General features: G+C 51.1%; 8 protein-coding genes across 8 annotated transcripts; 3 read left to right on the forward strand and 5 right to left on the reverse strand.

The window, feature by feature from the left end:
- Positions 1 to 101: 101 nt before the first annotated feature.
- Positions 102 to 2,478, reverse strand: JCM6883_001283 (sugar porter family MFS transporter; the record flags this gene model as incomplete). The annotated part of the gene is made up of 10 exons (XM_076634147.1): positions 102 to 215; positions 286 to 300; positions 385 to 449; positions 524 to 602; positions 674 to 759; positions 830 to 1,194; positions 1,256 to 1,667; positions 1,733 to 1,919; positions 1,990 to 2,233; positions 2,363 to 2,478. 10 exons carry the CDS (start codon positions 2,476 to 2,478, stop codon positions 102 to 104), a joined length of 1,683 nt encoding a protein of 560 aa, XP_076485899.1.
- A 675-nt stretch (positions 2,479 to 3,153) lies between these two features.
- Positions 3,154 to 5,753, reverse strand: RLI1 (Fe-S cluster-binding ribosome biosynthesis protein; the record flags this gene model as incomplete). The annotated part of the gene is made up of 12 exons (XM_076634148.1): positions 3,154 to 3,168; positions 3,312 to 3,422; positions 3,489 to 3,528; positions 3,590 to 3,712; positions 3,780 to 4,374; positions 4,436 to 4,647; positions 4,712 to 5,022; positions 5,087 to 5,300; positions 5,367 to 5,454; positions 5,516 to 5,567; positions 5,629 to 5,635; positions 5,710 to 5,753. 12 exons carry the CDS (start codon positions 5,751 to 5,753, stop codon positions 3,154 to 3,156), a joined length of 1,812 nt encoding a protein of 603 aa, XP_076485900.1.
- Positions 5,754 to 6,311: 558 nt separating this feature from the next.
- JCM6883_001285 (uncharacterized protein) lies at positions 6,312 to 12,208 on the forward strand (the record flags this gene model as incomplete). The annotated part of the gene is made up of 16 exons (XM_076634149.1): positions 6,312 to 6,516; positions 6,672 to 7,750; positions 7,820 to 7,925; positions 7,988 to 8,158; positions 8,227 to 8,350; positions 8,414 to 8,550; positions 8,620 to 8,816; positions 8,890 to 9,291; positions 9,766 to 10,702; positions 10,768 to 10,876; positions 10,948 to 11,056; positions 11,134 to 11,211; positions 11,278 to 11,341; positions 11,404 to 11,441; positions 11,511 to 11,655; positions 11,718 to 12,208. 16 exons carry the CDS (start codon positions 6,312 to 6,314, stop codon positions 12,206 to 12,208), a joined length of 4,392 nt encoding a protein of 1,463 aa, XP_076485901.1.
- A 176-nt stretch (positions 12,209 to 12,384) lies between these two features.
- JCM6883_001286 (uncharacterized protein) lies at positions 12,385 to 15,654 on the reverse strand (the record flags this gene model as incomplete). Its single annotated transcript, XM_076634150.1, has 15 exons — positions 12,385 to 12,561; positions 12,627 to 12,697; positions 12,760 to 12,832; positions 12,898 to 13,064; positions 13,130 to 13,252; positions 13,323 to 13,526; positions 13,585 to 13,783; positions 13,850 to 13,899; positions 13,959 to 14,309; positions 14,374 to 14,418; positions 14,484 to 14,642; positions 14,699 to 14,773; positions 14,846 to 15,122; positions 15,178 to 15,345; positions 15,472 to 15,654. The coding sequence occupies 15 exons, from the start codon at positions 15,652 to 15,654 to the stop codon at positions 12,385 to 12,387; spliced, it is 2,322 nt and encodes a 773-aa protein (XP_076485902.1).
- Positions 15,655 to 16,483: 829 nt separating this feature from the next.
- On the reverse strand, positions 16,484 to 18,052 carry JCM6883_001287 (guanine nucleotide-binding protein subunit alpha; the record flags this gene model as incomplete). The annotated part of the gene is made up of 8 exons (XM_076634151.1): positions 16,484 to 16,567; positions 16,634 to 16,801; positions 16,877 to 17,169; positions 17,230 to 17,285; positions 17,356 to 17,570; positions 17,638 to 17,782; positions 17,850 to 17,858; positions 17,958 to 18,052. 8 exons carry the CDS (start codon positions 18,050 to 18,052, stop codon positions 16,484 to 16,486), a joined length of 1,065 nt encoding a protein of 354 aa, XP_076485903.1.
- A 1,658-nt stretch (positions 18,053 to 19,710) lies between these two features.
- On the reverse strand, positions 19,711 to 20,804 carry JCM6883_001288 (phosducin family protein; the record flags this gene model as incomplete). Its single annotated transcript, XM_076634152.1, has 3 exons — positions 19,711 to 19,807; positions 19,884 to 20,143; positions 20,223 to 20,804. The coding sequence occupies 3 exons, from the start codon at positions 20,802 to 20,804 to the stop codon at positions 19,711 to 19,713; spliced, it is 939 nt and encodes a 312-aa protein (XP_076485904.1).
- Positions 20,805 to 21,341: 537 nt separating this feature from the next.
- Positions 21,342 to 23,876, forward strand: EXO70 (GTP-Rho binding exocyst subunit EXO70; the record flags this gene model as incomplete). The annotated part of the gene is made up of 10 exons (XM_076634153.1): positions 21,342 to 21,588; positions 21,647 to 21,731; positions 21,807 to 21,921; positions 21,990 to 22,092; positions 22,157 to 22,467; positions 22,527 to 22,847; positions 22,906 to 22,974; positions 23,043 to 23,187; positions 23,244 to 23,753; positions 23,809 to 23,876. 10 exons carry the CDS (start codon positions 21,342 to 21,344, stop codon positions 23,874 to 23,876), a joined length of 1,974 nt encoding a protein of 657 aa, XP_076485905.1.
- Positions 23,877 to 23,926: 50 nt separating this feature from the next.
- On the forward strand, positions 23,927 to 24,521 carry JCM6883_001290 (uncharacterized protein; the record flags this gene model as incomplete). The annotated part of the gene is made up of 3 exons (XM_076634154.1): positions 23,927 to 24,152; positions 24,227 to 24,344; positions 24,410 to 24,521. Coding segments are annotated over 3 exons (456 nt in total), but the record flags the coding sequence as incomplete, so codon positions are not given.

Here is a 24,521-nt window from a genome sequence, read left to right on the forward strand (position 1 = left end):
TATAATATATGGTCCAAGAAGAGTAATTAGAGAGATGGAAAAAGCGAAAGTAACGACATGATGAGGAGAAACTATGAAGCAAAAGGGAGAGACGAAACGTCTTAGGCGTAGTGAGCGACCTCGGCCTTCTCCTTGTTGGTACCCTCGAACGAGTGGTGGTCGTGGATCTTGCCAGCTTGTTCGGCAGCGGTTTGACTGGGGCGCCATTTCGAGGACTATAGATCAAGAAGACGAGAAGGGTCAGCTTCTACTGCTCAGACAGCTTGAGCGTAGGCAAGAACTTACGTTGCGGGGCGAGACCTGTAGGCGGTGGGCAAAAAAATAGATGCGGAGGAGTCAGTAAAATTTCCCGGAGGTCTCGGAAAGTCGCGGATTCGCTCTTACCTGCGAAAACATCATGTCCACTTGCTCTAGACTCAATCCCTTGGTCTCTGGCACTAAAAAGTACGCTGCGATAGGTAGCGTAGAGAAGAGTATCAGATCATTGAACACTTAAAAAGGAGTTCTGAGAAAGTCAACTCACAGTATACGAAGGCACAGGTGCAGAGACCTCCCCAGACGAAGAAGACGGACGAGCGGAGGTTTCCTTCATCCGGACCGACCTAGAAGGCATGCGGAAAAAGAAAATGTAAGTTCGAGCTCGAAAATGGCCAGACGTCTCGAGTGAGCTTACCATGTAGGGGGTGATGACGGAGATGATAGTGTTCCAGAGCCAGTTGGAGGCGGTCGAGAGAGCGACACCACGGGATCGGATGGGAACTAAGGGAAGAAGAAAAAGGAGAAGTCAGTTCCTGCCGCTTCCGATCAGAGCGTGTAAGGGACAACTCACGAGGGAAGATTTCACCGATAAGAACCCAAGCACCAGGTCCCCAGGTCGAGGCGAAGAAGAAGATGAAGATGGCGATGAAAGCGACTTGAGCATTGACGGCCGAGATGTTGGTGGCGACGGCGTTACCGGCAGCGTCGAGGGTGGTCTTGTTGAATCCGACGGTGACACCGATGATGGCCACGAGGAATTGACAGATGAGCATACCGAAAGCTCCCCAAATGAGAAGAGGACGACGACCGAATCGCTCGACGGTGTAGAACGAGATGGGGGTCGAGCAGACGTTGACGATGGTGAAGATCATGGAGATGAGGAAAGGAGAAGAAATGGCACCGGTAGATCGGAGGAAAGGAGTCGAGTAGTAGAAGCTGCAAAACGCAAAAAAGTCAGGACAGTGAAAAGTCGCTCGATCAGGAGACAGTAGCTTACATGAAGTTGACTCCGGTCCATTGTTGCATCATTTGGAGAGAAGTACCGAGGATAGTGCGACGAAGGTTGGAGCGAGAGTCGAAGACGGATCCAGAGAAGCAAGCGGCCCACGAGGCGAACCAAGATCCGGTAGGGATGGCGGCGGCTTCGATTTCAGCGTTGGCGACGATTTCGGAGAGTTCGACTTCGATGAGTTCAGAGTGAGCGGGTTGACCACGGAGACGGACGAGAACGTTGCGAGCTTGTTCGAGTTTTCCCTTCTTGACAAAGTAACGGGGCGAGTCGGGGAGGAGGAAGAGACCACCACCGAGAATGAGTCCCCAGGCGAATTGGATACCGATAGGAATGCGGTAGGCTCCAGCGTCGGGTCGGGTTTGGGTGAAGTTGCAGACGATCGAGGCGAGCATGATTCCTAACGAAGGACGCAGAGAGTCAGAACTTGATCAGAATTCAGAAAGAATGTACTAGAAGACTCACCGATAGTGATGCAGAATTGGTAACCCGAGACGAGGGCACCACGAACCTTGCGAGGGCAAATTTCCGACATGTAGAGAATGATAATGGCGGAGACGAATCCGACTCCGAATCCAGCGAGAAGACGACCGACGACGATAGTAGCCAAGGCGGAAGCAGCGAACATTTGGATAACGACACCGGCAAGGTACTAGAGAGGCGAGCGAACGAGATGGTCAGCGAAATTTTCGAATCTTCGAGGGTCGAGGAATTGAACTTACGATTGCGCATCCAGCAATGATAGTAGGACGACGACCCATCATATCGGCGAGATCACCAGCAATGAGGGCACCGAAGAAAGTACCGGCGGAAAGGATCGAGACGATGAGCGAAGTGGTGGACGAGCCGATGGAGGTTGCACCCGGACCCTCGATCGCTTGGATGAATTCAGTGGACGAGAGGACACCATTGATGTAGCCAGAGTCGTATCCGAAGAAGATACCACCGAAAGAGGCGAAGGCGCACCTTTGAGAGGGGAAAACAATCATAAAAAAAAGGTCAGCCGACGCGTCCCATGCTCACGAGGTTTACCCCTTCCACCCCTCTCCTTCACTCCTCGACTCGACAGCAGCGACAATGAAGGGAGGTACTCACATCATGTAGGCCTTGAAGGTAACGGGAGCTTCGATGCGGTTAACATCGTCGGTCTTTTTAAGTTTCGCGAGACCAGCGTCGAGGACTTGAGGAGGAGCGACATCAGTTGCGCTCATGTTGGGCGTGAGGCGAGAGGTATGTAGGTGCGAGGTTGTCGAGGGAGTAGTAGAGAAGGAAAGTAAGAGCGGAGTAGAGAAGATGGAGAAGATGGAGAAAGAAGGAGAAACGAGCACACTTTCAAAATTTATTTGGCGCTTTGTTGTGGAGGACCATTTGGAGGACCGCGCGTTTCAAGCTTCCCGGCCTTTTCCCCTTTGAGCGCTCGACCCGCCTCTCATCGATGTGCCTGAAAAAGTCAAAACCCTCGTGTGAGGTCGACGATCTCGCACTTCGACATTCGGCTACTGTTCCTTCCCGTCGTGGGGCACGATCGGAAAAGCGGTCTCGAAGCTGCGACTTGGGAAATCGATCGAGGAAACTTGAGAAAACCCGCATGCGAAACGATCTAGAATCTTGCGTGAGGGTGGGTTTTTCAATGGAAATTTTCAAGTCGGACGATGTGGACGGGCCAGGGCGAGTTCTCTGAGACTTCACACACAAGTCCTTGATCGCACTCTTGGGAGGGAACAAGGTAACAATACACGGGGGAATACAGTTACAAAAAAGCTGTGTTGTGCGAACGAAGCGATCGCATTCTAGGTTGTGCTGTGTCGCTTACAAAACAGAGTCAATGGCTGGCCTTCCCGCTCAGAACCCTCTCTTTCCATCGTACCGGCCGATCGATAATTCGTTCAGATTTGCGAGTCCTGTTTTGTGAGCAAAACAACACAAGTCAGCGCGGGACATTGCGGGAAATTTGTTTAGCCACCCGCCCGGTCCGTGCGTGCGGACGAGAGGGGCCGGCGAGAGAAGGGGTCAAGCAAGAGAGAGCGGCGGGGGAAAAACTCACGGTGAAAAAGTAATGGCCAGAAGCCTTTTGTTCGGTATCGAGCAATGAACCGAATTTGTTGATGCGAGGTCGGAAGTTGGAGGGATCGCGACGGAAGGTGATTTCCAGCGACTAGAGACGTGAGCAGACTAGGGATCAATAACAACGGAGCGCGAGAAGTATGGAGGTAGAACGAACCTTCAAGAATTTGTTCATACCAGTGAGTAGCGACTCGGGACTGTACAAAGAGAACGAGCGGTAAGAGAGAGCACGATCGACTGCAAAGAGAGGTGACTTACGCGGTAGCGAAAGATTCGACGGAAGGAGTTCCCGAGTAAACGACGACTCGATCGGCGAGGTAGGTAGCCATAACGATATCGTGCTCGACGATGAAAGCGGTCTTCTTTGCGTGAAGGATGTATCTGTAACGAGCGAGCAAAAAATCAGTACACGCAAAATTTCGCACTTGAAACGAAAGAGAGGACTTACCGCTTGATAACACGAGCAGCGATAATACGTTGTTCCGAATCGAGGTAGGCAGAAGGTTCATCGATGAGGTAGATGTCGGCAGGTTTACCGAGAGCCAAAACGATCGCGACTCGTTGCAATTCTCCTCCCGACAAGGTCGTGACCAAGTTGTCCATAATGTTTTCGAGTTGCATGGGCTTCATGACGTCCGTGTTGAATTGAGGGTGCATGTAGGCCGCTCGCATTTGTTTAAGAAGAAGTTCTCGAACGGTACCGGGGAATTTAGGAGCGATCGTTTGAGGTTTGAGCGAGACGTTGAAGTGTTGTTCATCTCGTTCGGCGTCGGGCTTGAGTTTACCGGCGAGCAACTTGACGAACGTTGTCTTTCCGGTTCCGTTCTCTCCGAGGAGGACGATGATTTCGGAATCGGTGAAAGATCCTCCTTCGAGGTTGAGCTTGAAGTTTCCTTGAGTCTTGGTCATCGTCGGGTACAAGAATCGTCGAGATCGCTCCGAGTCGACTTCTTCGAGCGCATCGGCGATTTTGAACGTGAGAGACTCTTCCCGGAATCGCAAATTCTCGGTAGGGATCCTTCCGTCGAGGAAGATATTGATACCTGTTCACAGGAGCATGATCAGCTCGTGCCAGTCATGCTGAGACAAGGAAAGACGACTCACCTTCTCGGACAGAGAAGGGCATCGTAACGACACCGTACATCGAAGGCATTCCGTACAAGACGCAGATAAAGTCGGAGAGGTAATCGGCGACGGAAAGATCGTGCTCGACGGCGATGACATAGTTGGTGGGTTTGAGGAGGGATCGGATGATTCGGGCAGCGTTGAGACGTTGCTTGACATCGAGGTAAGAAGAGGGTTCGTCGAACATGTAGCTTTACGGGAAAGGAAGCGGTGTCAGTATCGTGCAGAGTAAGCGAGGCAAGTGAATCAACTCACACATCGGCGTCTTGAACGCAAGTCATACCGATAGCGAACCTTTGCAACTCTCCTCCCGACAACTGATTAATCTCACGCTCCATAACGACCTCGAGATCCAACGCGTCGACAACTTCTTCCAAATTCGTCAACTCTGTCTTAGAGTCCAACATTTGTCGAACAGTTTGCTTGCCCTTGATCGCTCGGGGAATGTGATCGACGTATTGAGGCTTGATCAAAGGTTTAATGTTGTCTTCGAGGACTTTCGTGAAGTAGTTTTGTAGTTCGGAACCGCGGAAGTGTTTGAGAATTTCTTGCCAATCGGGAGGGGTCTACGAGTAGCAGTCGATGTGAGCACTGCCCACTTTCAAACTGAGAAGCGATCGAGATACTTACATCGAACTTCCCAAGATTAGGCTTCAATTTTCCACTGAGAATCTTCAAGGCGGTCGATTTACCGATACCGTTAGTTCCGACGAGACCAAGTACTTGTCCAGGTCGAGGAGTCGGGAGACGATGGAGTTTGAAAGAGTTGGCAGAGTAACGGTGGGTGACTTGAGATTCCAAATTTGTCGGCAAGTTGATAATGTTGATGGCTTCGAAAGGACACCTGGGAAGACAGATCGAAGACTCGTCAACACTGATCTGGGACGGAAAAAAGTACGTCAAGCTGTACTTTTTGGGACAGATACCACATCCGATACAGAGTTCTTCAGAGATGAAAGCGATTTTAGCCGAAGAGTCGACCTCGATACATAGTTTACCTATCGTTCTCGAGTAATCGTTAGTTGCGACGAATTCCGGAGTAGCTTGAGGGAGACTAACCCATTCGAACTACAGGGCACGATTTCTTGCACTCTTGACGACATTTTTTGGGCTATAGGAACGGAGCGAGTCAGTATACTTTCCGACTACGAATGGCTCGGCTGTAGGCTCACCTTGCATCTGGAAGAATAGACGAGACGACGTTAATACGAAACGAAAACCGAAAACCGAATAGAGATGCAACGAAGACTCACCTATCGGGGTTGACCAAAGCGATACGGGTGAGTTTGTCCGACATTATTCCTGTTTGTTATCCGGTGTTCACTCAGAGATCTCCGCGGCGGAAAGGGAAGTAGAAGGGAGGACGAGGGAGAGAGGAAGAAAGGGAAGAGGAGACTGTTGCCAGCGAAAAGTGTCGTCAGCATAATGCACGAACGTAGCTTACGGTGATATCCAGTCTCGCCTGAGCGAGCAACAGATGAAGCCCAATCCTCATCATTGATCTCCAAAGCAATAATTCTCGCCTCTTCCCGGATCCTGTCCGCCCATACTCCAGGTCCTACAGCTACGTAAGACTTTCTATATTTCTCCAAAGCGTTCCGAGGCGGCCTAGAGTCGATGTTGATGTCGCGCGGAATGCCTTTCAGAATTTATTGCCAGGCGAGTCGATGTCGTAGGTGGACGGGACCTCACACGCTCGAGTCCTTAATCGTCCCGGAAGTCGAAGATTCACTCAAAGGAGCGTAGACTCACGAGAAGGAGAGGCGGTGGAGGAAGAGATTCAGACCAATTGACCGCTTCGAGTTTCGGAATGATTCCTCTCGCTTCCTCTCACCCAAATCTCATCTTCCGACGTATGAGTTTACGGCATCCAATACCAGTTCTTCCGAATCACCTACACGCGCACTTGAATGGATCCCAAGAATCGTTCGACCTCCCTTGTTTGGTGCACTCATGTCATTCATCTCGACGGAGCTCATTCACTTCCGCAGCTGGCGCGAATGGGACGAGTGCGAGGTTAAGCAATGGTGGTAGTCCAGCGGAAATGTTTGCCCAGCTGTGTAAGTCCTCTCTCACCATACACCCGACGTAATTGAGCCCCATTCCATTCCGGGGCTTTCCTTGTTTGACCCGTCTTCGTATCTTTCCCTGCCGTTCCGAGAGCTCTTGACTCATTCAGAATCGTACTGACTCCATTTCCGCACGCGCTGACTAGATCCCCCTCCGCCTCATCTCTCTCCCCTTCATTCTCCCGCTCTATTACCTCCGACCGACGAAGTCAAGCACACGTCTCCCCTCTCCGATGCCACAATGGCCACGACCTCTCAGCCTCCTCCTCCCGCCGAAAAGACCGTCTCGGAACAATCTCAAGAAATGCCAACGACAGAAATGCTCGGTCGACTACGAGTCCAAATCGTCGAAGCCAAAGGTTTAACCGTCAGGAATCAGAACCAGAAACCTTACGTCCTCGTACAGTACGATCGAACAGATTCTATCTCGCGAGCGTTTGGGGAAACTTCGTCGACAAACTCGAATTTGAACCTTGAAGGTCAAGATGGACCGAAGGAAGGAAAGAAAGCAACGAGCAGTGGGATCCGAAGACTGAGACCAACAACAGCAGAAGGAGGAGGAGGAGGAGAAGGGAAACCTCAGGGGATCACAGTGCGACGTAAAGTCGGATCTTCGACCGCAACTTCGAGCTCAAGTTCTTCGTCTGCGAGAACTTCAAACGGGACGACAGACTCGACACCGTCACTCTGGAAAGCTACAGGAGACACGCTCTCTTCGAAAGGAACATTCACTGCTCCCTCCTCTTCATCTTCGGCGAAACCAACGAATTCGTCTCACCCTGCTTCGTCCGCCTCAACTTCTCGAAAAGCCGCAGACACATCGCCCTCGACTTCTTCCGCCTCTGATATGACCCCGTCAACTTCGGCCACTTCGAGTGAAGGAGGACCAGAACCAACTCTTCCTCCCGCTTCTCAATTCGGTACTCCCTCTGCACCGATCTGGTCCCATTCGACAACATTCGACGTCATTTCACCGAATCGAACCCTCCTCATCTGCGTCTACGACAAGAACGCTTCCTTAGCACCGACAGCCTCGTCCTCGACCTCGAACGAAGCGACGAATTACATCCACGGTTTCCTCGGAGCGAGCGTGTTTGAACCTCCGTTATTGTCGTCGGAGGATCAGCAAGGCGAAGAACTGGATGTTTGGGTTCCGTTGACGTGCGCGTTGGACGAGAGTATCGGAGGAGAAATCAGGATCAAGCTCTTATTCGAACCCCTCAAAGTCAGTTCTCTCTATTGAGGTCTCCGCTCCGATCTGTGCATTGCTCACATGTACATAGCGGATGTATAGTCTCGACCGAAATTGACTGTGAACGATTTCCAAGTTCTTCGGAGAATCGGACAAGGCAGTTTCGGGAGTGTTTTCATGATTCGTAAACGGGATACGAAACGAATCTGTACGTCCCCGGTCGAGGTCACTCATACCGCTCACCAATGACTAACCCTCCAAATCGAGCAGACGCATTGAAAGTGATCAACAAATCTCGAATCACGACTCCGGGAGCACTCGCTCAAGTCTTCGCAGAGCGTCAAGTCTTAGCCCTTACCGTCGACTGTTCGTTCTTGGTCTCCCTCAAGTTCTCGTTTCAATCGAGCACAAATTTGTTTTTTGTTATCGACTACAAAGGAGGTGAGCAACGTTCCTACCGGATTCGCAAGAGAGCAAGAAGGACTGACGAAGAGATTAATGAATGACAGGAGGAGAGCTGTTCCAGCATCTCCAGAGAGATGGAGGGAGATTCGAGGAATCGAGAGTACGGTATTACGTAGGAGAGATCATTCTAGCGATCGAGTACCTGCACGAGAAGGGAGTCGTTTACCGGTAAGGACCGTTCTATTTGCTCTTCGAGTCGTCAGGACTGACGTCCGCGACTGAGCGACGTAGGGATCTCAAACCTGAAAACATCCTGCTCGACTCGAACGGTCATGTCGTGCTGTGCGATTTCGGTTTGTCAAAGGTGCTCAAGACTGAAGACGATCGTTGCAAGACTCTCTGCGGAACAACCTCCTTTCTCGCTCCTGGTAAGCCTAGTCTCTCGAAGTCCTCCCTTCGAGGGTAGCGACTAACTCATCGAATTCTCATCTGTGCAGAGGTATTGCTCGACGTTGGTTACTCATATCCGGCAGATTGGTGGTCGCTCGGAGTCTTGCTCTTCGAGATGTCTTTCGGCTGGTCGCCTTTCTACAGCGAGAGCGTCGTCGAAGAGTACGAAAGAATCCTCAAGAGCGAAATCAAGATTCCGAACAAAGGAGGGTACTCTTCCGAGCTCAAGGATCTCGTCTTGCAGGTGAGTGTCTCCTCTGCTTACTCGCCATACAGTCCGCAGGTCCCGACTGACTTCTTGCTCGCCGCGAATCCAGCTTCTGAATCGAGATCCAGATGAGCGAATCAAAGTTTCCGGAATCAAATCGCACCCATTCTTCGCTTCCCTCTCTTTCGAACGACTCGCCTCTCGTCAACTCTCTCCGCCATTCAAACCCCCGTCGCAAGCAGACGAAGACAATGTCGACTATCACGATATTGGGAAGGGAGGGGCTTGGGTATTCAGTCCAGAAGGAGAATGCTGGCAGGCGAATCAATCTTCGAAAGGTGGAGCTGTGCCGAGTTCACCAGGTGGAGGTTCAGACCTCGGATTGAAGAAGAACGGAGGTGGAAAAGCTTCTTCGAGCTTGTTCCGAGATTTCAGCTGGGGAGGCAAGGAGGCGCAGGAGAGGAGGATCGGAGGTGGATCCAAACTCGACCGACCTGGGCTCCGAGATGAAGTGAGCAGGCGATCGAGTTGCGTTTGAACTGAAGGAGGAGATTCTGCGCACTTTCATACAGACCCTCGTTTTGTGTTTCCTTTATTTACCTACTTTTTCTACCTCAGCCCGCGGAGCAAAGAGGCCTCTTGTTTATAGCGCTCTGATTGTACCCTTCCCCTATCTCTCGCCTTTCGTACTCCCCGTTTCTCTCAGTTTTACATCCTCTAGCTTGTATCTTTTCCTCTTTCTCCCGCGCTCGCTCTCCTTAGTTTGATCACTTGTCGTTTTTTCCGTGCAATACCTTCCCTTTCTGATCGCTCATCGTTCCCTGTTGGTGCTCAATTGACAGAAGAACAATGGGCGCCTGCGAGTCGACGTCGAACATTCAGCTTGTTTTCCCCTTCATTTCGATACCTTCCGACTTGCAATCGCCCGCACTCGGTTTACGGCCGTTGCTCGACTCTTGTTGACACCCAAGTCACCCTTCAATAGCGTCTGGCCGCATACCTACCCGAGTCTCTCGACGCGTTCAGTCCTTCATCAAACATGTCAGAAGCTCTCACGAGCCTGTCTGACGCACTCTTACCATCTGTTCTATCTACAACGCCTGCGACTGGGCCGGAGGACGTCTTAACAGCTATGGAAGTGGATCCAAATACGCGTTTTCGCGAGGAAGAGGTCATGACTGAGAACGGCGTCGACGAGGAGAAGGAGCGAGACGAGGCTAAAGGTCAGGAGAACGATGACAAGAAGAAGGAGGAGGAGGATCCCGTCAAACAACTACCGACTCCTTCGCCGTCCTCGAATTCGACATTCTCCTCGGCAAAAACGGCTCCTCCTCCTTCTTCGCCAGCTTCTTCTTCAATTGCCGGTCCGACAAAGAAAGGCAAGCGATCTCGAGTGTCGTCACGACCCCAGGTGGCGAGAGAAGAAGAAGAAGAGGGCGAGACGAAGGGCCGAGACGGAAAAGAATATCAAATGTGCGGAATGTACTACTCGCACGGAATCACGCCCAAGAACCCTTCTCTGTCTGCCGGCCCATCTGAAAAGACGCCGAGCGAGTCAAAGGCGAGACCTCGTAGGTCGACGGCGCCCGTCTTCTCGTGGAGAACGATCAAACCTTCGACCTCGACGATTCTCCCACCTCCTATCCATTACGGCCTCATGTTGCTCGGTGAAGCTCCAGAAACCTATCACAAACTCGACGAACCGGATTCAGAGGAGGAGGAAGACGGAGACGAAGATTCGGACGAAGAGGAGGAAGGACCAGAATGCGGTTTCAAACTGCCTTTCGATATTCTGAGGGATTTCTACTACTCTGAAGACGCCGTCGTCTCTGGCAAAGGAGGACAGAGGGTAGAAGTAGATAAAGAAGTTGAGAAGCGGGAGTTGAGTCGGAAGCCAGCTCATTACCGTCATATTCAAACGAGTTGAGCTTTTCGCACCTTTTCTCCTGCGAACCATGTACTGATGGCCTTTCCGTTGTTCGTGAAGACTTCTATGTCGATCGCAAGCCTGACAAGATCGATGTCGCGGCTGTCTGCGCCTGCGTACCTCCGAAAGACAAGGATGCGAAAGGTTGTCTCGCGGATTGTATCAATCGGTGAGCTCGACCTTTTTTCGGACTGCCAACGTCTCTCTGCAGAGCTGATACTTCCGACCCGGTTCGTACAGTATGATGCAGTACTGCTGTGATCCGAAGATCTGCCCGTGCGGCCCTCAGTGCAGCAATCTTCCGTTAAACAAGCGCGAAACGATCGAGGAAGGGAAAGACGGTCTTCGCGTGATTTGGGCGAGTCACACATCTCGCTCCCCAAAGCTCGTCAGACATCCGCTGACGTTTGCTTGTACGGACATTAGACCGGGAACCGTGGTTTCGGATTGAAGACCATGGTACCGATCCGAAAAGGAGATCTCGTGATAGAATACCGAGGCGAGGTGAATCACGATTGTAGTCTCAATCTTATGCTTCCTCTTCACTGACTCAAATGATGTCCGCTGCAGATCATCTCACGAGACGAATCCTACCGAAGGGTGCTGAATGACTATAAGGACCGAAGCGACTATTGTACGTCCCTGACTCCCTTTCGAGAACGTTCAAAAGCTTACAAGCGCTCAACGTATGTTCAGATTTCCTCGAGTACGACTCGATGGAAGTCATCGACGCTGTAGGTCGATTGCAAAGCTCGCGTGTACTGTATTGACTGCTTCTCTAACATTAATCGATCGAGTAACAGGGCCAGAAAGGAAACTCGTCAAGGTTCATCAACCACTCGTGCGGTCCGAACTGCGAAGTCGTTCGATGGAGGTTGGCGAGCATCGACGAGTACCAAGTCGGAATTTTCGCGCGACGAGATATCCAAGCTGGGGAAGAATTAACCTGTAAGCTCGTGTGATCTCCCCGAGAGTGTCACACTTCAGCTGAGCTCTCTTTGCACGTGCAGATAACTACGGTTGGCAGAACTTTGTCGACCTCGCCGATTCAACCTCGGAGAGGCCCATCGCATCAACCTCGACTTCGACAGACGAGCAGTCGAAGGAGGAGAATGCGAAAGTCGCGGAGGAAGCCGCGAGCGATATCGCTCGTCAACGCTGTTTCTGCGGTTCGCCGGTTTGTTCAGGATACCTTGGTGGAAAACCCAAGGACGAACGTGCGGTCGCAATCGCTTCCGCCCAGTCTGGCAAAGGGAAAGCGAAGGCGAAAGCCTCGGAGAAAGTAATTGAGATGAAAGAGGTGAAGAAGGAGAAGAAGCAAGCGCCGGTCAAGTTGGAATGGGCCAAAGCTCGGGAAAAGCGAGCGACGAGCCCAGGGTCGACGGACGAAGGAACCGTCGCGAAGAGGCGCAAGTCGACGACGATGGGAGTTGCGAGATCGACCAGCTTGCGAGGAGCCGCTGTGAAGGCGCGGGAAAAGCTCGACTCGGGCAAAAGGTGAAATTCGCTCTCTTTTCATATTCCCTGCATCAACCTGTTCTTATCCTTTCTCTCTTGAGCCTTATTTGTTGTCCTCACTTGGAATGCACCGCTCGATCTCGTGCTTCATAGAGAAACCAAACAATTCACGACGACAAAAAGAAGAGACAGATTTCACCAAAGCATCAAGCTCCCTCGCTAGATGTTGTCCTTCCTCTCTTCGCGAGTTTGTCGTTCCCTCAACAGTTCTTCCAATCGAGATTCCCAGACGGGGACTTCGGCGAGTTTCTGTTCGAGCGATTGTTTCTCTTCTTGCAGTGCGAGTCGTTTCTCGGCGTCGAGAGGTCCGAACGCGTAACCGCCGTGGCCGTCATACTGAAGAGGCGGTCAGAAAGAGAGTCAGCAAATCAAACTGAAACAGCGACGATGAAAGCACAAACTTGGAGAATGTATTTGTGGTACTTCCACAACGAAGGGCGATGAGAGACAGTCAAGAGGGTAATTCCGAGATCTGAAGAGTCGAAAGGAGTGTCAGTGATAGCTCTCTCACGCTGTTCGAGAGGTTGAGCTCACCTGTCGCATGATCGTAGAAAGTTTTCTCGATTTCGAGAGTGACGGCACTTGTGCACTCGTCGAGAATTGCGTACTGCGACCATCGAAGTACCCCTCGTCAGCTTACGTCGACAAGAGAGATAGGAGAGCTTGACTCACCTTCGGACAGTGGTAGAACAATCTCGCCATCGCGATTCGTTGTTTGTCTCCTCCAGCTAGACAATCCCTCCATTCCTTGACAGCGTCCCATCCTCCTTCCCGCTCGACAATCTGGTCAAGGTCGAGAAGTTGGAGGATATCGAGTAGATCAGAATCGGTGATTCCGCCTGGTCGTGTAAACCGAACTAACTTGAGAAGAAATCGGGCAAAGATGGAGAATTTGGGTGCTCACGTTCGATCATTTGCTTGCGAGAGTGAGGGTAGATGACTTGATCTCGTAGAGTACCGAGAGAGAGGTAAGGTCGTTGAGGAATGTAGGTGAATTCAGAAGCAGGGGGTTTCGTGACGGTTCCACCTGTGAGATGGTTCATTCCTTTCCACATCAGGCCTCGAAAGGTGTGAGATGTGGTATGGGAACTACTCACCGTAAATAGGCCAGAGACCTCCTAAGATGCGGAACAGAGATGATTTCCCGGTACCGTTTCCTCCGACGATGAGAAGATGATTCCCAGGTTTGACGTAGAAGCTGAGCGACTTGATGAGGATGTCACCATTCGGAGTAACGATAGGAACGTTTTCAAACACGATCTCGTCGTCAGAGTGAACGAATTGACCGCGACCGGAGAGAACTGTTCCCACCTCTGAACATCAGTTGCGATGCGAACTGATGACGAATAGAACACTCACTCTTCGCATTCTCGCTCAAGATATCTTTCTCGTCCTTCGTCTCCTCTCCTGCGATGACCCTGCGTCTCGAATCGGAACCTCCAACGAGTTTCTTCTGGAATTTCCCTCGCTTGACATCGTCCATCGTATCGAGCAGTTCTGAGACTCGTGCAGTGTAGCCTGAAAGCTCGGATAGATCTCGGTAGGTCGACATGAGACGCTGCAAAGGACCATCGGGACAAGTCAGCTCGGACTCAAAGGAGGAAAGAAGGGGAATCCAGCTCACTCCAAGAGCGTCGGAGGCCGACAAAAGCAGACGACGGTTCGTAACGAAGCCTGTTCGACGTGAGTAAACTTAGCTCCCCGAAAACAGCCGAACAGGAGCGATTTCTTACCTTCTGTTCTACTTCCGAAATCGACGATACTTCCCGATCCTCCCATTCCTCCAAAGAGTTTTGACCCAAAGACAGGTACAGCACAAACACAGAGTCCCAGACTTCCCCACAACCATTTCACGATCCCTTCCTCGACGATTCCGTACAACATTCTCATTCGGAACGTGCGATTGATGTGTTTGACGAGAGCGAAATACGTTCGTTCGATCAAGTTCTTCTCGGTTTCGGATCCACGGAGGAGAGCGATCTCTTCGGCATGTTCGAGGAGTCGAGTGTGGGCGAATCGGTAGGATCCTTCGAGAGATGCTGAAGTTGCGGCGTATCGACCGAAAGGAGGAGTCGCGAATTTGACTATCAAAGTGAGCAGAAACATCGATTAGAGAGGTTCTCCCTGGTTCGAGGCTGAAGCACTCACGAAGGGCAGCACTCGCTTGAACAACGACAGTCAACGCAATCAATCCTGCGAGGAAGAGTCGTGAGTAAGCGACGAGAATAACGAGTCGAGACAGGCAGACTAGTACGCACCTTCTGCACCGACGTTCCGAGAGAGCTGGAAATTGTAGAGAATGACATCGAGGATCGGTTTCGCAATGTTTGAGTAAATCTCTGCGAGACTAGTTGAAAACTTGTTGATGTCGACGACGATCAATTGATCAGCGTTCTTGATTCGATCGTCGAGATTACCTGCCACCGCAAGTGCGTCAGCTGAGGAGAGACGTAGGGAGAACAGAGGGACGAACCGAGAGCGTAAAAAGTCGTATCTTCGAGGTAGGCTTCGTGAACTTGCTTCGTCAACCTCGTACGATAGGCGATAGCTACAAGCAATACTCTCTCGGTCAGTCAAGCGAATCGATCTGCCATTGAGACATGGAGAGCGGACAACTTACCGAGTTTGCTTTGAAGGTAGGTGAGCATGCTGTTAGTATAAGTTGCTGGAACCGCCACGGCCATCCAAAGCATGATTCTCGTCAAGAACTGTTTCGGTTGAGCTCTTACGAGAGCAGAGACGATCGATCCGTCGAGAGATGCGACGTAGAGAGAAAGGACGGTGCGGAGAACGAGGAAGAATGAGTGAAGGAAGAGAAGGGAAGCTTCTTTGCTATGGATCGACGGAATCACGATTCGAAGGAGTCGACCAAGACGTTGAAAGAAGAGAGCGTCCACCTGAACAGAGCTCATCAGCAAGGGTCAAAAACGAACGCAAAGGTGAAACGCTCACCTCGACTCGTGGTCCTCTACGTTTCCCTCTTCCTCTCCCGCTACTTGTACTCGTACTTCCTTCTTCCGCGGGAGCCGCCGTGCTAGTTCCGCCTGTCGTTTCCACCACTTGAGCTTGTGAACTGGATTTCGATTTCTTGCGAGATCCTCCAGTCAACCCAGCATAGGTCTACGCACGAGCAAAGGGACTCGTCAGTTCTCGTAGATCTTCCGGGTCATTCAGCTACCTAGTCCTGGCCCTGCGAGCGCCGAACAGCTCGCTCGGAGTTCGGGAGAAGGGAGAAGAGGGACTGACATTTTGTACGACGTAAGCCGAGAACCCTATCATGAGTATATTACTATACTTCCTCCTGTGCTGTAGATAGTGCAATGCGACCGGTAGCATCTTCCTCTGTAGAGATTTGGCCAAGGGAGAATGAGTAGTCGAAGTGGGGGTCTTGAACCTCCTCGAGGGAGCCATTCCCGGCGTTGATGACATCTTGAGTGCCTCCTCCTACGGGTGTACTAGTTTGCGAGTGTCGGGAAGAGGTTGAATGGGGAGAGTTGAACGAGACGAGAGAAGGTTTGATCTCTTGCTGTCGAGCTGCGTCGAGAGCTCTGCGGTTGTAGTTGGCGGTGTTGGCAAGTAGCTGTAGAAGTGTTGGAGCGAGCTGGCCAGCTGGAAGGTGTGAGGTGGAAAGCTAAGGTTGTTTACCGAGCTCTTTCCAGCGTTTGCGTCGTGAAATGCCTTCGCCGATTTGACTGTAACTCGTATTCGAGCTTCGACGGGAGGTCCTGCATGACCGCGCTCTCTTCCGCCTTCGCGTGTTCGGCAGCGACCAGGAGGCACGCAAATTCCGGACGAGCTCAAACACACGAAACTCTCTCAAAGACCAAGGTCACGGTAGGTAGTGAACGAGGCATTAAATTACCAGTAAGCAGAGATAGAGAGAGAGGGAGAGGGGCTGCATGCGAATGACCCTAGAGAACGATAGGAGAGCGAGCCGATGAAAATGAAACCCTAGAGAGTAAAAACGAAAATCGGAAAAAGACGAGGAAGAGAAGAAGCAAGGAGTAAAAAACAAGCGAGAGACAACCAACGATAGACGACGGAGAGCCATCTGAGTCGGGAGTGCCTCGGGGGTATGTAGGAGAGAGAAGAACCGAAAGAGAGTGACAAGGGGTGAGGAAGGGGGAAATGTCGAAATATGAGGAGGAGGAGAGTTGAGTCGAGGGGGTATGTATGCACAAAGAAGGATAGTAGTAAAAACTGAGAATGAAGACTGCACAAGAAGAAGAAGATGGGGGTCCGATCCGAAAAACAAAACTTAGAGGAGACCGCAATCTCGAAGGTTCACTTGAATGATAATGTCGTTCACGGCGCTTAGTACGAATTTGATTTGATTCGTGTCCTACACAGATCGAACGCACCACGTCAGCACGTAAGAGTCAGGTGAACGAGCGAAGAAAAGGCTTACAGTCGCGCAAGTAAAGTGAGTGTAGATCTGTTTAGCAGAAGATTGGTTCAAGCCAACGAATCGAGAAGAGAAGTAATCGCAAGCGGCTTGAAGATCAGATCCTCCAGTGTAGTCGGGGAAGAAGTTGGCAATGGGAGAACGGGGAAGTTTTTCTCGGAAGAGATCGATCTGTGAGAGTCGACGAGCGAGATGTGAGTCAATACTCCACAATACGAGTTACTGCAAGCGGGAACAGAAGCGTACCTTGTTGAGGAAAAGAATGATCGAAGTGCGAACGAACCACCGCGAGTTGCAAATCGAATCGAACAAGACCAAAGCTTCTTGCATACGGTTGATTGATTCGTCTTCGTAAAGCATTTGATCGTATTCCGAGATGGCGACGAGGAAGACGATAGCCGTAACGTTTTCGAAGCAGTGAATCCACTTTTTTCGTTCAGATCTTTGTCCTCCGACATCGAACATTCGGTATTTGAGTTCGCCGATTTGAAACGTCGTCTCCGTGATACCGGTCGTCTTGACTCGGGATCGTAGAACATCTGCGAGAGAAGCGGCGAGTCAGTTTCATTTTCTCCTCAAGTTTGCGGAAGTCAACTCACCTTGATCCGAAGGCATGTAGTTTCGAGAACCTATCCGCGCGATCGAATCAAAGTAGCTACTCATAAAGAAGTTGTCAGCTTCAAGATCGCCTCTAAGGCACGCCTTGGAAGAGACAAGAAACTGACTATTGAGCCGAATCGTTCAATTGGTACTCCCTCGATCGACCGAAACATTCTTGAACTCCGGGATCTTTCCATAGTTGTAGAAGCGCATCTGCGACGTCGGTCGGTAGGTAATCGGCCTCGATTTGATGAGGTTGGCTCATGATAATTTCTTGGAAACGACTTCCTTCTGGGTTTTGAACAGCGATTCCCATCATTTCCATCGCGTCGAGAATGACCTATCGTGATTGAACAGGTGAGTCGGAAGCGCTATGGCGCACGTACCAGAGGGAAATTGAGACGTACGTGCATACTTTGAACTGTGTTTGAATAAATGATCTCCTTGTAATTCTCGCGCTCCTTGTCCGTGTAGGATCCCTCGTGAATCAACTTCATTTGTTTGAGAATCGTCGATTTACCAGACTCTCCTGCTCCGAGTAAAAGCATTTTACTGCAAATGTCGAATGATTGTCAGTTCCTCCATTCAGCACGACGCTCGAGTACGAACGGAAACTCACATCTCATTTCTGTGAGTTCATCGATAGCAAATGCATAAAGTGTCAGTGGATGTTCCACGAACCTCGACGAACGTTTCTTCCCGCATTCACTCAGTGAGAGGAACTTACCTCATGTTCATCCTATCCTTCTTCAATTGGTTCTCGATAGCATCGTTACGAGTCTTGCTCTCGACGTCTTCGACTTTGGATCCTCCGCAACCCATTCTTCAAGATTCAGAGAGAGAGAGAGAGATGGGGGGGGGTAATTTGAAACGAGTGAGATGAAGTAGACGGCTAGTTTCCGAGTGAAGTAGACTTGTTATGCTACTGCTGGACGAGAAGAGAGGGAGAGTGTTGGCAGGAAGGAGGGAGAAGGGGAGGGAAGGCGGGGCGACACGTAAAAATGCCCGCGTCGGTGAGGTTGAAGGAAGCGCACGCGAGTGGGTCGACAGAGGCGGGCACAGACGAGCGAGTGTACAGACGAGAGTCGCAAAGGGAGGGAGAGAGCCGGGAGAGGAATTGAGAGTGACGAGCGCAGACAAAGGGAGGAGAGATGAAACGGTTATTGTTTGTCAGTTTACGATCTGATCGAGGGCCACTAGGGAGGGACAACTCACCTGGTACTGCCGTTGACAGGTGTCGGGACTTGTCGGCGTGAAGTGGAGGGAGAGGGGGAAGAAGAGGAGAGAAGGAAGTAAGTTTCGCGCTAAGTGGGTGGTGAAGCGAAAGTCTTGAAGAGGTGCGTGCAGGTGCTTCGGTTTGTCGGATCAGCCGAGGTTGCAAGCGAGGCAAGTTGGTCTTCGATCAAGTGAGCTGTCAAAAGTCGAAGTTGTAGAAGAAGAAGACAGGAGTTTCGGGAAGGTCAGCGAAGAATCGGCTCGCGTGCAACCGGTTCAAGTTCGTTCAGACAGTCCGGTCGACCTCGACCCGATTTCGGACTTCGTTTCGCACGAGTTTTCGAATTCTTTTCTTTTCTTTGCAGAGTCGCTCTCCTCTCGTCAAAGCAACGGATTCGCGAGACGACTTAGCGTTGTTCGCACGTTCTCGTCTTTCTAGTACATGACTCTGCGTCCAAACTCTGCCACACACCGTCGGCTCAAATTACTCTCCTTCGCACGGACGACTCGCGCAAAAAACTCTCCTTCTTCCTTTCGCAATTCCGCTAACCCTAGCTACTACCGAGGACAATATCGTATAGATAGATTGCAGACGATGCTGACAAAAGAACGATAGAGAGAGGCGCGCTAATCCTCAACCGTCTCACACTGTGATTCGACTTCCGGATTCGTCGAAACGAAAAATGTTCTTTCCGTCTTCGAGAACAAGGCGGGTTGACTTCGTCGTCGTTTGATTGTTCTGTTCATTGAGCTCGCTAGTACCGGACAGGTTGATTGGACGCCGTCGTCGAACGACGCGAGAGGCATTTGGAAGCGAAGGTGTCCTGAGCTCATTGCGAGATTCGTCGAGTTGCCAGGCGACGTTGCGAATGGTCTCAATTCTGTCGAGATGCGAGGTGCAAATACGAAAGAGGTAGCTGGATCTGTGATGTTCAGGCTGTGGCCGTGGCAAACGAGAGAGACGGAAAAAAGTAGGAGATTGAGAGATTCCCGCGCAGGAGTCGACTAATCATCATTTTGCTCCAACCGCTGAACTGCAAAAAGCTTACAGCAATGCTCGCAATACTGTACAGAATCTGCTCCTAAAGCCTCCTGATTCAAGCGCTGAGCTCTTCCCAAGGCTCACTCTTCGATTTTTCTTCGCGCTCGCTCGTTGACCTCGAGCTTATGAAAGACAACAAGTGGTTGCAAAATGAAGGGCACTGAACGAGTGGGTGGGTATACAGGGACACAGAAGGAGGGTAAAAGCAATGCTAGATCTTTCTCTATTCGTCATCATCGTCGTCCTCCTCGACTGGTCGTGAAGAGTTGCGCGAACTTGATTCGATCCCGTCTTGACCCTTGCCTTCTATCGCTCCTTTCCTGTTGAAGATCGAATCAGCAACCCCGAATAGGTCAGCTCACGTATAGACAGAGCTGAACGCAGACGTGAACGCACCTTAGCAGAATTCGCTCAATCTGTTCCCTCGCGTCCCTACTTTCGAATCCTCCACCTCCTTCCAACTCGAGATCGAACCTGACCCAAGTCGTCTCGAGTTCTCCTCGTCGATACACCAGGACGGTCGGCAATGTTTCATCCTCGGGATCTTGTTGCATGAAATCTAGTTCAGAGGCGAGAGCTCGTAAGAATTTCGTGTGAGGGTATTTGCGAGATAGGGCTGTGAGGTGAGAGTTGAGGAGGATGCACGGGATGAGATCCTATTGAGCAGAGACAGAACGGGAGTCAGAGACACCTTTGCGACGATCGCGAGAGAGAGAGAGAAGCGGATGCACGTACAGGTTCATAGAGATGCAGTACGACTGCTACGTCGTCCGTTTCACCTTCGACCGCGCTCAGGAATTGCTCGAATCCGATTTCCCTTAGATGTCCAAACACTTTCTTCTCACCTCCCGAGCTATTCAGTCCTCGTTCTCCACTACCCTGTAGTTCTCTCATCCTCTGCTGTCGATACCTCTCCAACGCAGCTTGATCTTCATCGACATTCCCAGCTTGATCATCTTCCGAATCGTCTTCGAGCGAAATCATCAATTTCTTGCCCATCTGTTTCGCCAACCCTTTCCCTTCCGCCTGTCCTTGAGCCGCTTTCGATTCTTGATACTCCCTGTAATCTGCCCTAACTCCCTTCACGCCAGTGTTACTACTCCCTTTCCCACCACTTCTTAATGGAGCTGGTTCTCGAGCTGGAGGGTCCGGGTCGATGGCGCTAAATCGAGGTGCGCTAGAGGAGGAAGAAGTGGAAGAGACGGAAGGGGAACGAGACCGAGTAGGGGAAGTCGAACGAAGGGTGGCCATGGCTTCGGCATCGCGGTGAAGAGCGGGATGGGTTCCGTCGAGGAATGCCTGTTCTGATGGATCCATCTTTCTATCTCGGTAGTGGGGAAGAGGAACAGAAGGAAGCGGTACGAGGGAGAGAGGCGAGGACGAGGTCCGTGTCAAAGGAACGTAAAGCCAGGAACACTGTATCGAAACAAAGGGAGGATCAGTCAGACCGCACGCTCGGATGTCGTTCGTGTTCGACTCACCTTGCGCCGATCTGTGGAGCTAGAAACTAATGGATAGAGACGGGAAGAATCGCTGATGAGGAGCGAGTTTCGGATCGTTCGTCCTGGTTGATAGGGACCTAGTCGCGCCCTAGACCGATCTATATACTGCTGTTCTGTTATCTGAGTGGTCGCTGGTGATCTTGCGGACCCTTGAAGACGAAGGAAAAGGAGAAAGAGATGAAACTTGTTTCTGCTCCTTGCCCTTCACTTTGCGCCGATTCGACCACTCGTACTACAACAGTTCCAGCGTACAGACACCCTGAGCAACCTCTGAGCAGCGCAAACGCGCGCACATTCGACGAACTTCTCCACATCATCCGAACTCGAACACCCTTCCTCCTTGACGACGACGATGTCGCTCACTCGGTTCCCCTACACCTCCAGCAATACGCCACATACGGCCTCCACATCATCCTCGATCGCGCTCGAACAAGCAAATGCCGATCTGTTGCTCCTTCAACAATCCCTCTCTCGCTCTTCCAAGATCTCGGATCGGATGAGTACGGTCTTGGGAGAGCTAGATGATCGATTAGCGAAGCTGGAGAAGAGCTTGGTACCGATTTACAAAGAGACGGGGAAATTGACGAGAGTTTCGAAAAGTGAGTCTCGAGAACACCTCTCTCGTCTCCAAAACAGGCTGACTCATCCTTGACGTAGATCTCGAGTCGACTATGAGATCACTCGACGGTCTGCTGGGACACCACGATCTAGTCGAGAGGGAAGAAGGCTTGATCAAATCTGGGTAAGTTTCGCCTGCTCGCTTTCTTTCCGAGGGTACCGGCACTCTGAGTCTGACCCTCCTGGACATCGTCTGTAGACCGAAACAAGGCGACCTCAAGCCCTATTTGGCTGCGATCGATCGACTTGTCGCTGCATCTGAAGCGCTCAGGAAGACAGACGCGAAAGGTCAAGCTGCTACTCTCGCCCAAATGGTAAGCTCGCTTGATTCGTGTCCAGCTTTCATCATAAGAGATCTGAACCGTACCCGTGCTGCATGTAGGGTGCTTTGATCGAAGCTGGTGCAAAGCAGATTATCGGAGTTTTCGCTCGAATGGTGAAAGAGACCTCGCCAACGATGGATGCAGGCTCGCTTTTTGACAAAGGTAAGTGACGGCTACTTACAGCTACAGTAATCCGAGACTGAATTGAGGTAACCGATCACTTCAGGCAAACCGTTCCCGACCCTTTCCCCGACTTTCATCGACCAAGCGCTCCCTCTGCTCACCTACCTCCTCACGCTTCCCTCTTCACTCGGTCCGAAAGCATTCGCAGATGCGTCTCGTACCTATACTGAGCTTAGGTCGCAGTGGCTCGAAGAAGGATTGAAGAACTGCGCGAAAGAAGTACTAGTCGATGCGATTCCGAGTCTCGCAGGTTCATCGAGCGCGTCGTCGGGAGCTGGCGGCGGAAGAGGTGGAGACGGTAGGGAGAGGCGAGGTCTTGGTCGATTACTCGATGTGACTTTTGCCGTACTCAAGGTAAAGACTCTTCCTTCCTTCGCAAAGAGCTCGAGCTGATTCTCCCTCGCATCGATCAGTCTGAGCACGCTGTACTCGGAACCGTTTTCTCGAACCTCTCTCCCTCTCAACGAGCTCCTCTCTATGCCTCGATCCTGCCTCTCCCGCTCTCCCTCTTTGCGCAAACTTCCTCAAATCTCAATACGTTGATCAAGAAATCCCTTCACCCATTGATCCCGATCGCGTTCGCTTCGTTCGGAGAGCTTTCAGAACGGAATCAAGAGTTCGAGGAAGTCGTGAGGAAGAGAAGTGGGAGGAAAGAGAACGAGTTGGGAGATAGTTTGCATAGCTTCAGAGGGACCTGTCTGAGTAGTCTGCCGGGAATGATCGAGGATGTCAGGGTGAGTTCGTTCATTCTTTTCTTCTTTCGGCTTCAAGACTGACCAATCTTCTGAGCAGGCATTCGGAAATAAAGCGCCATCTGGAAACGAAGTCGTTTCAGCCTCCGTCAGCCCAATTACTCACAATGTACGGTTCTTCCTTTGTATCGTACACAACGTGACAGGTTACTGATGTAAGCGAAGCACTGGACACAGGTGGTCAACTTTGCGAGACAATTGGCAGACAACCAATCAGTCGTTGAAACGTTCTTGAACGTGCTCGGAGCTGGAAACTGGGGTGGACCCAAGTCGAGCGCGACGAAAGAAGACGGAGAGAACGGACTGCTACCTCGATATCTCAGTAAGCCTCACCTTGCTCTCTCATTTCGCAGGTTGAGACTGACTTTCATTCGACAGACGATTTGCTCTCGACTTTGCTCAACTCTCTCGATTCTCGATCTCGTCTACTCCGAGGTAGACCCGGTACATCAACAATCTACCTCCTCAACAACGTCTCCTTCCTTCGACACTCGATCCTCTCTTCTCAAACTTCCGATTTCCTCGGCGAATCGTTCGAAGATGTCCTCAACAAGAAGATGCGAACGACGAAATCATCTTATCTCGAGATCTGGTCGCCTCTCGTCGGAGCTCTGCTCGACGCCGGCTTGAGCGAACAGAACGGAGTCATCTCGGGAGGGATCAAAGCTGGAATTGGAGCGGTGAAAGGTAGCGGAGGAACAGAGCGGAGAGACACGAAAGATCGATTCGTGAGGTTCCACGAAGCGCTCGAAGAAGTCGAGGAGCTGCATAGAGTCGCGAAACTCGACGAGGGAGAAGTCGAGATGAGGGAGAGACTGAAAGGTGAAGTCGAGAGGATGTGCGTGCCGACTTATGCCAAGTTTGTTCAGAAACATCGAAAGGATAATTGTGAGTCTACTCGTTGCCTGTTCGTCTATTGTCACTCACCCTCGTTCACGTTTAGATTCGACGAAATATGTCAAACTCGACGCGGAAGGTCTCGAGGCGAAGATTCGTTCGATTTTCGACTAGTTCACCCTCTTGCGCTCTGTCAACCTACTCGTGCAATTTAACAGTGACGCATGAGGAGCCCAAGTCGTGAATCTCGTCGAGAGTATACAGTGTCTGCTCGCGACTGTGCTCTTTCTGCAGACCCTTTCTTTTTCCGCAGTTCGTCCGAGACTCAGACTATGCTCGTAGTCCTCGCACGGGTCTCTTCAAATCCTTACGTCGGGAAATCGAAGTACCGTTCCGCCGATGGAAGTGGAAACAACTTCTTCAACACTCGTCTCGGTGCGGCTGGAGAACGTGAGTTTTCTCTCTTCTCTTCCTACTCTCTGACTTGACTTTGTTGACATCTTCTCGCCTCGTCGATGATCTAGCCTACGCTCGAACGGCCGTTCCCGAACATTGTCAACCTCAAGATCTCCCTGACAACGGAACTGTATGGGACACTTTGATGAAACGAGACAAATTCGTTCCTCACCCTTCCGGAATCTCGTCAGTCTTCTTCTCTCTTCTCTACCTATCCCTCTAGTTCTTGTTGACACTCTTGTCGTCGATAGGTCTCTCCTCTTTGCGTTCGCGACTTGCATCACTCATTCGTGCTTCAACACGAACCGAGTCGATCCTACGATCAACGATGCTTCTTCTTACCTCGATCTCTCTCCTCTTTAC

This window comes from Sporobolomyces salmoneus (genome assembly GCF_050403485.1).
Source record: "Sporobolomyces salmoneus JCM6883 DNA, S_salmoneus_JCM6883_v1_ctg52, whole genome shotgun sequence".
NCBI classification, from domain to species: Eukaryota; Fungi; Basidiomycota; class Microbotryomycetes; order Sporidiobolales; family Sporidiobolaceae; genus Sporobolomyces; species Sporobolomyces salmoneus.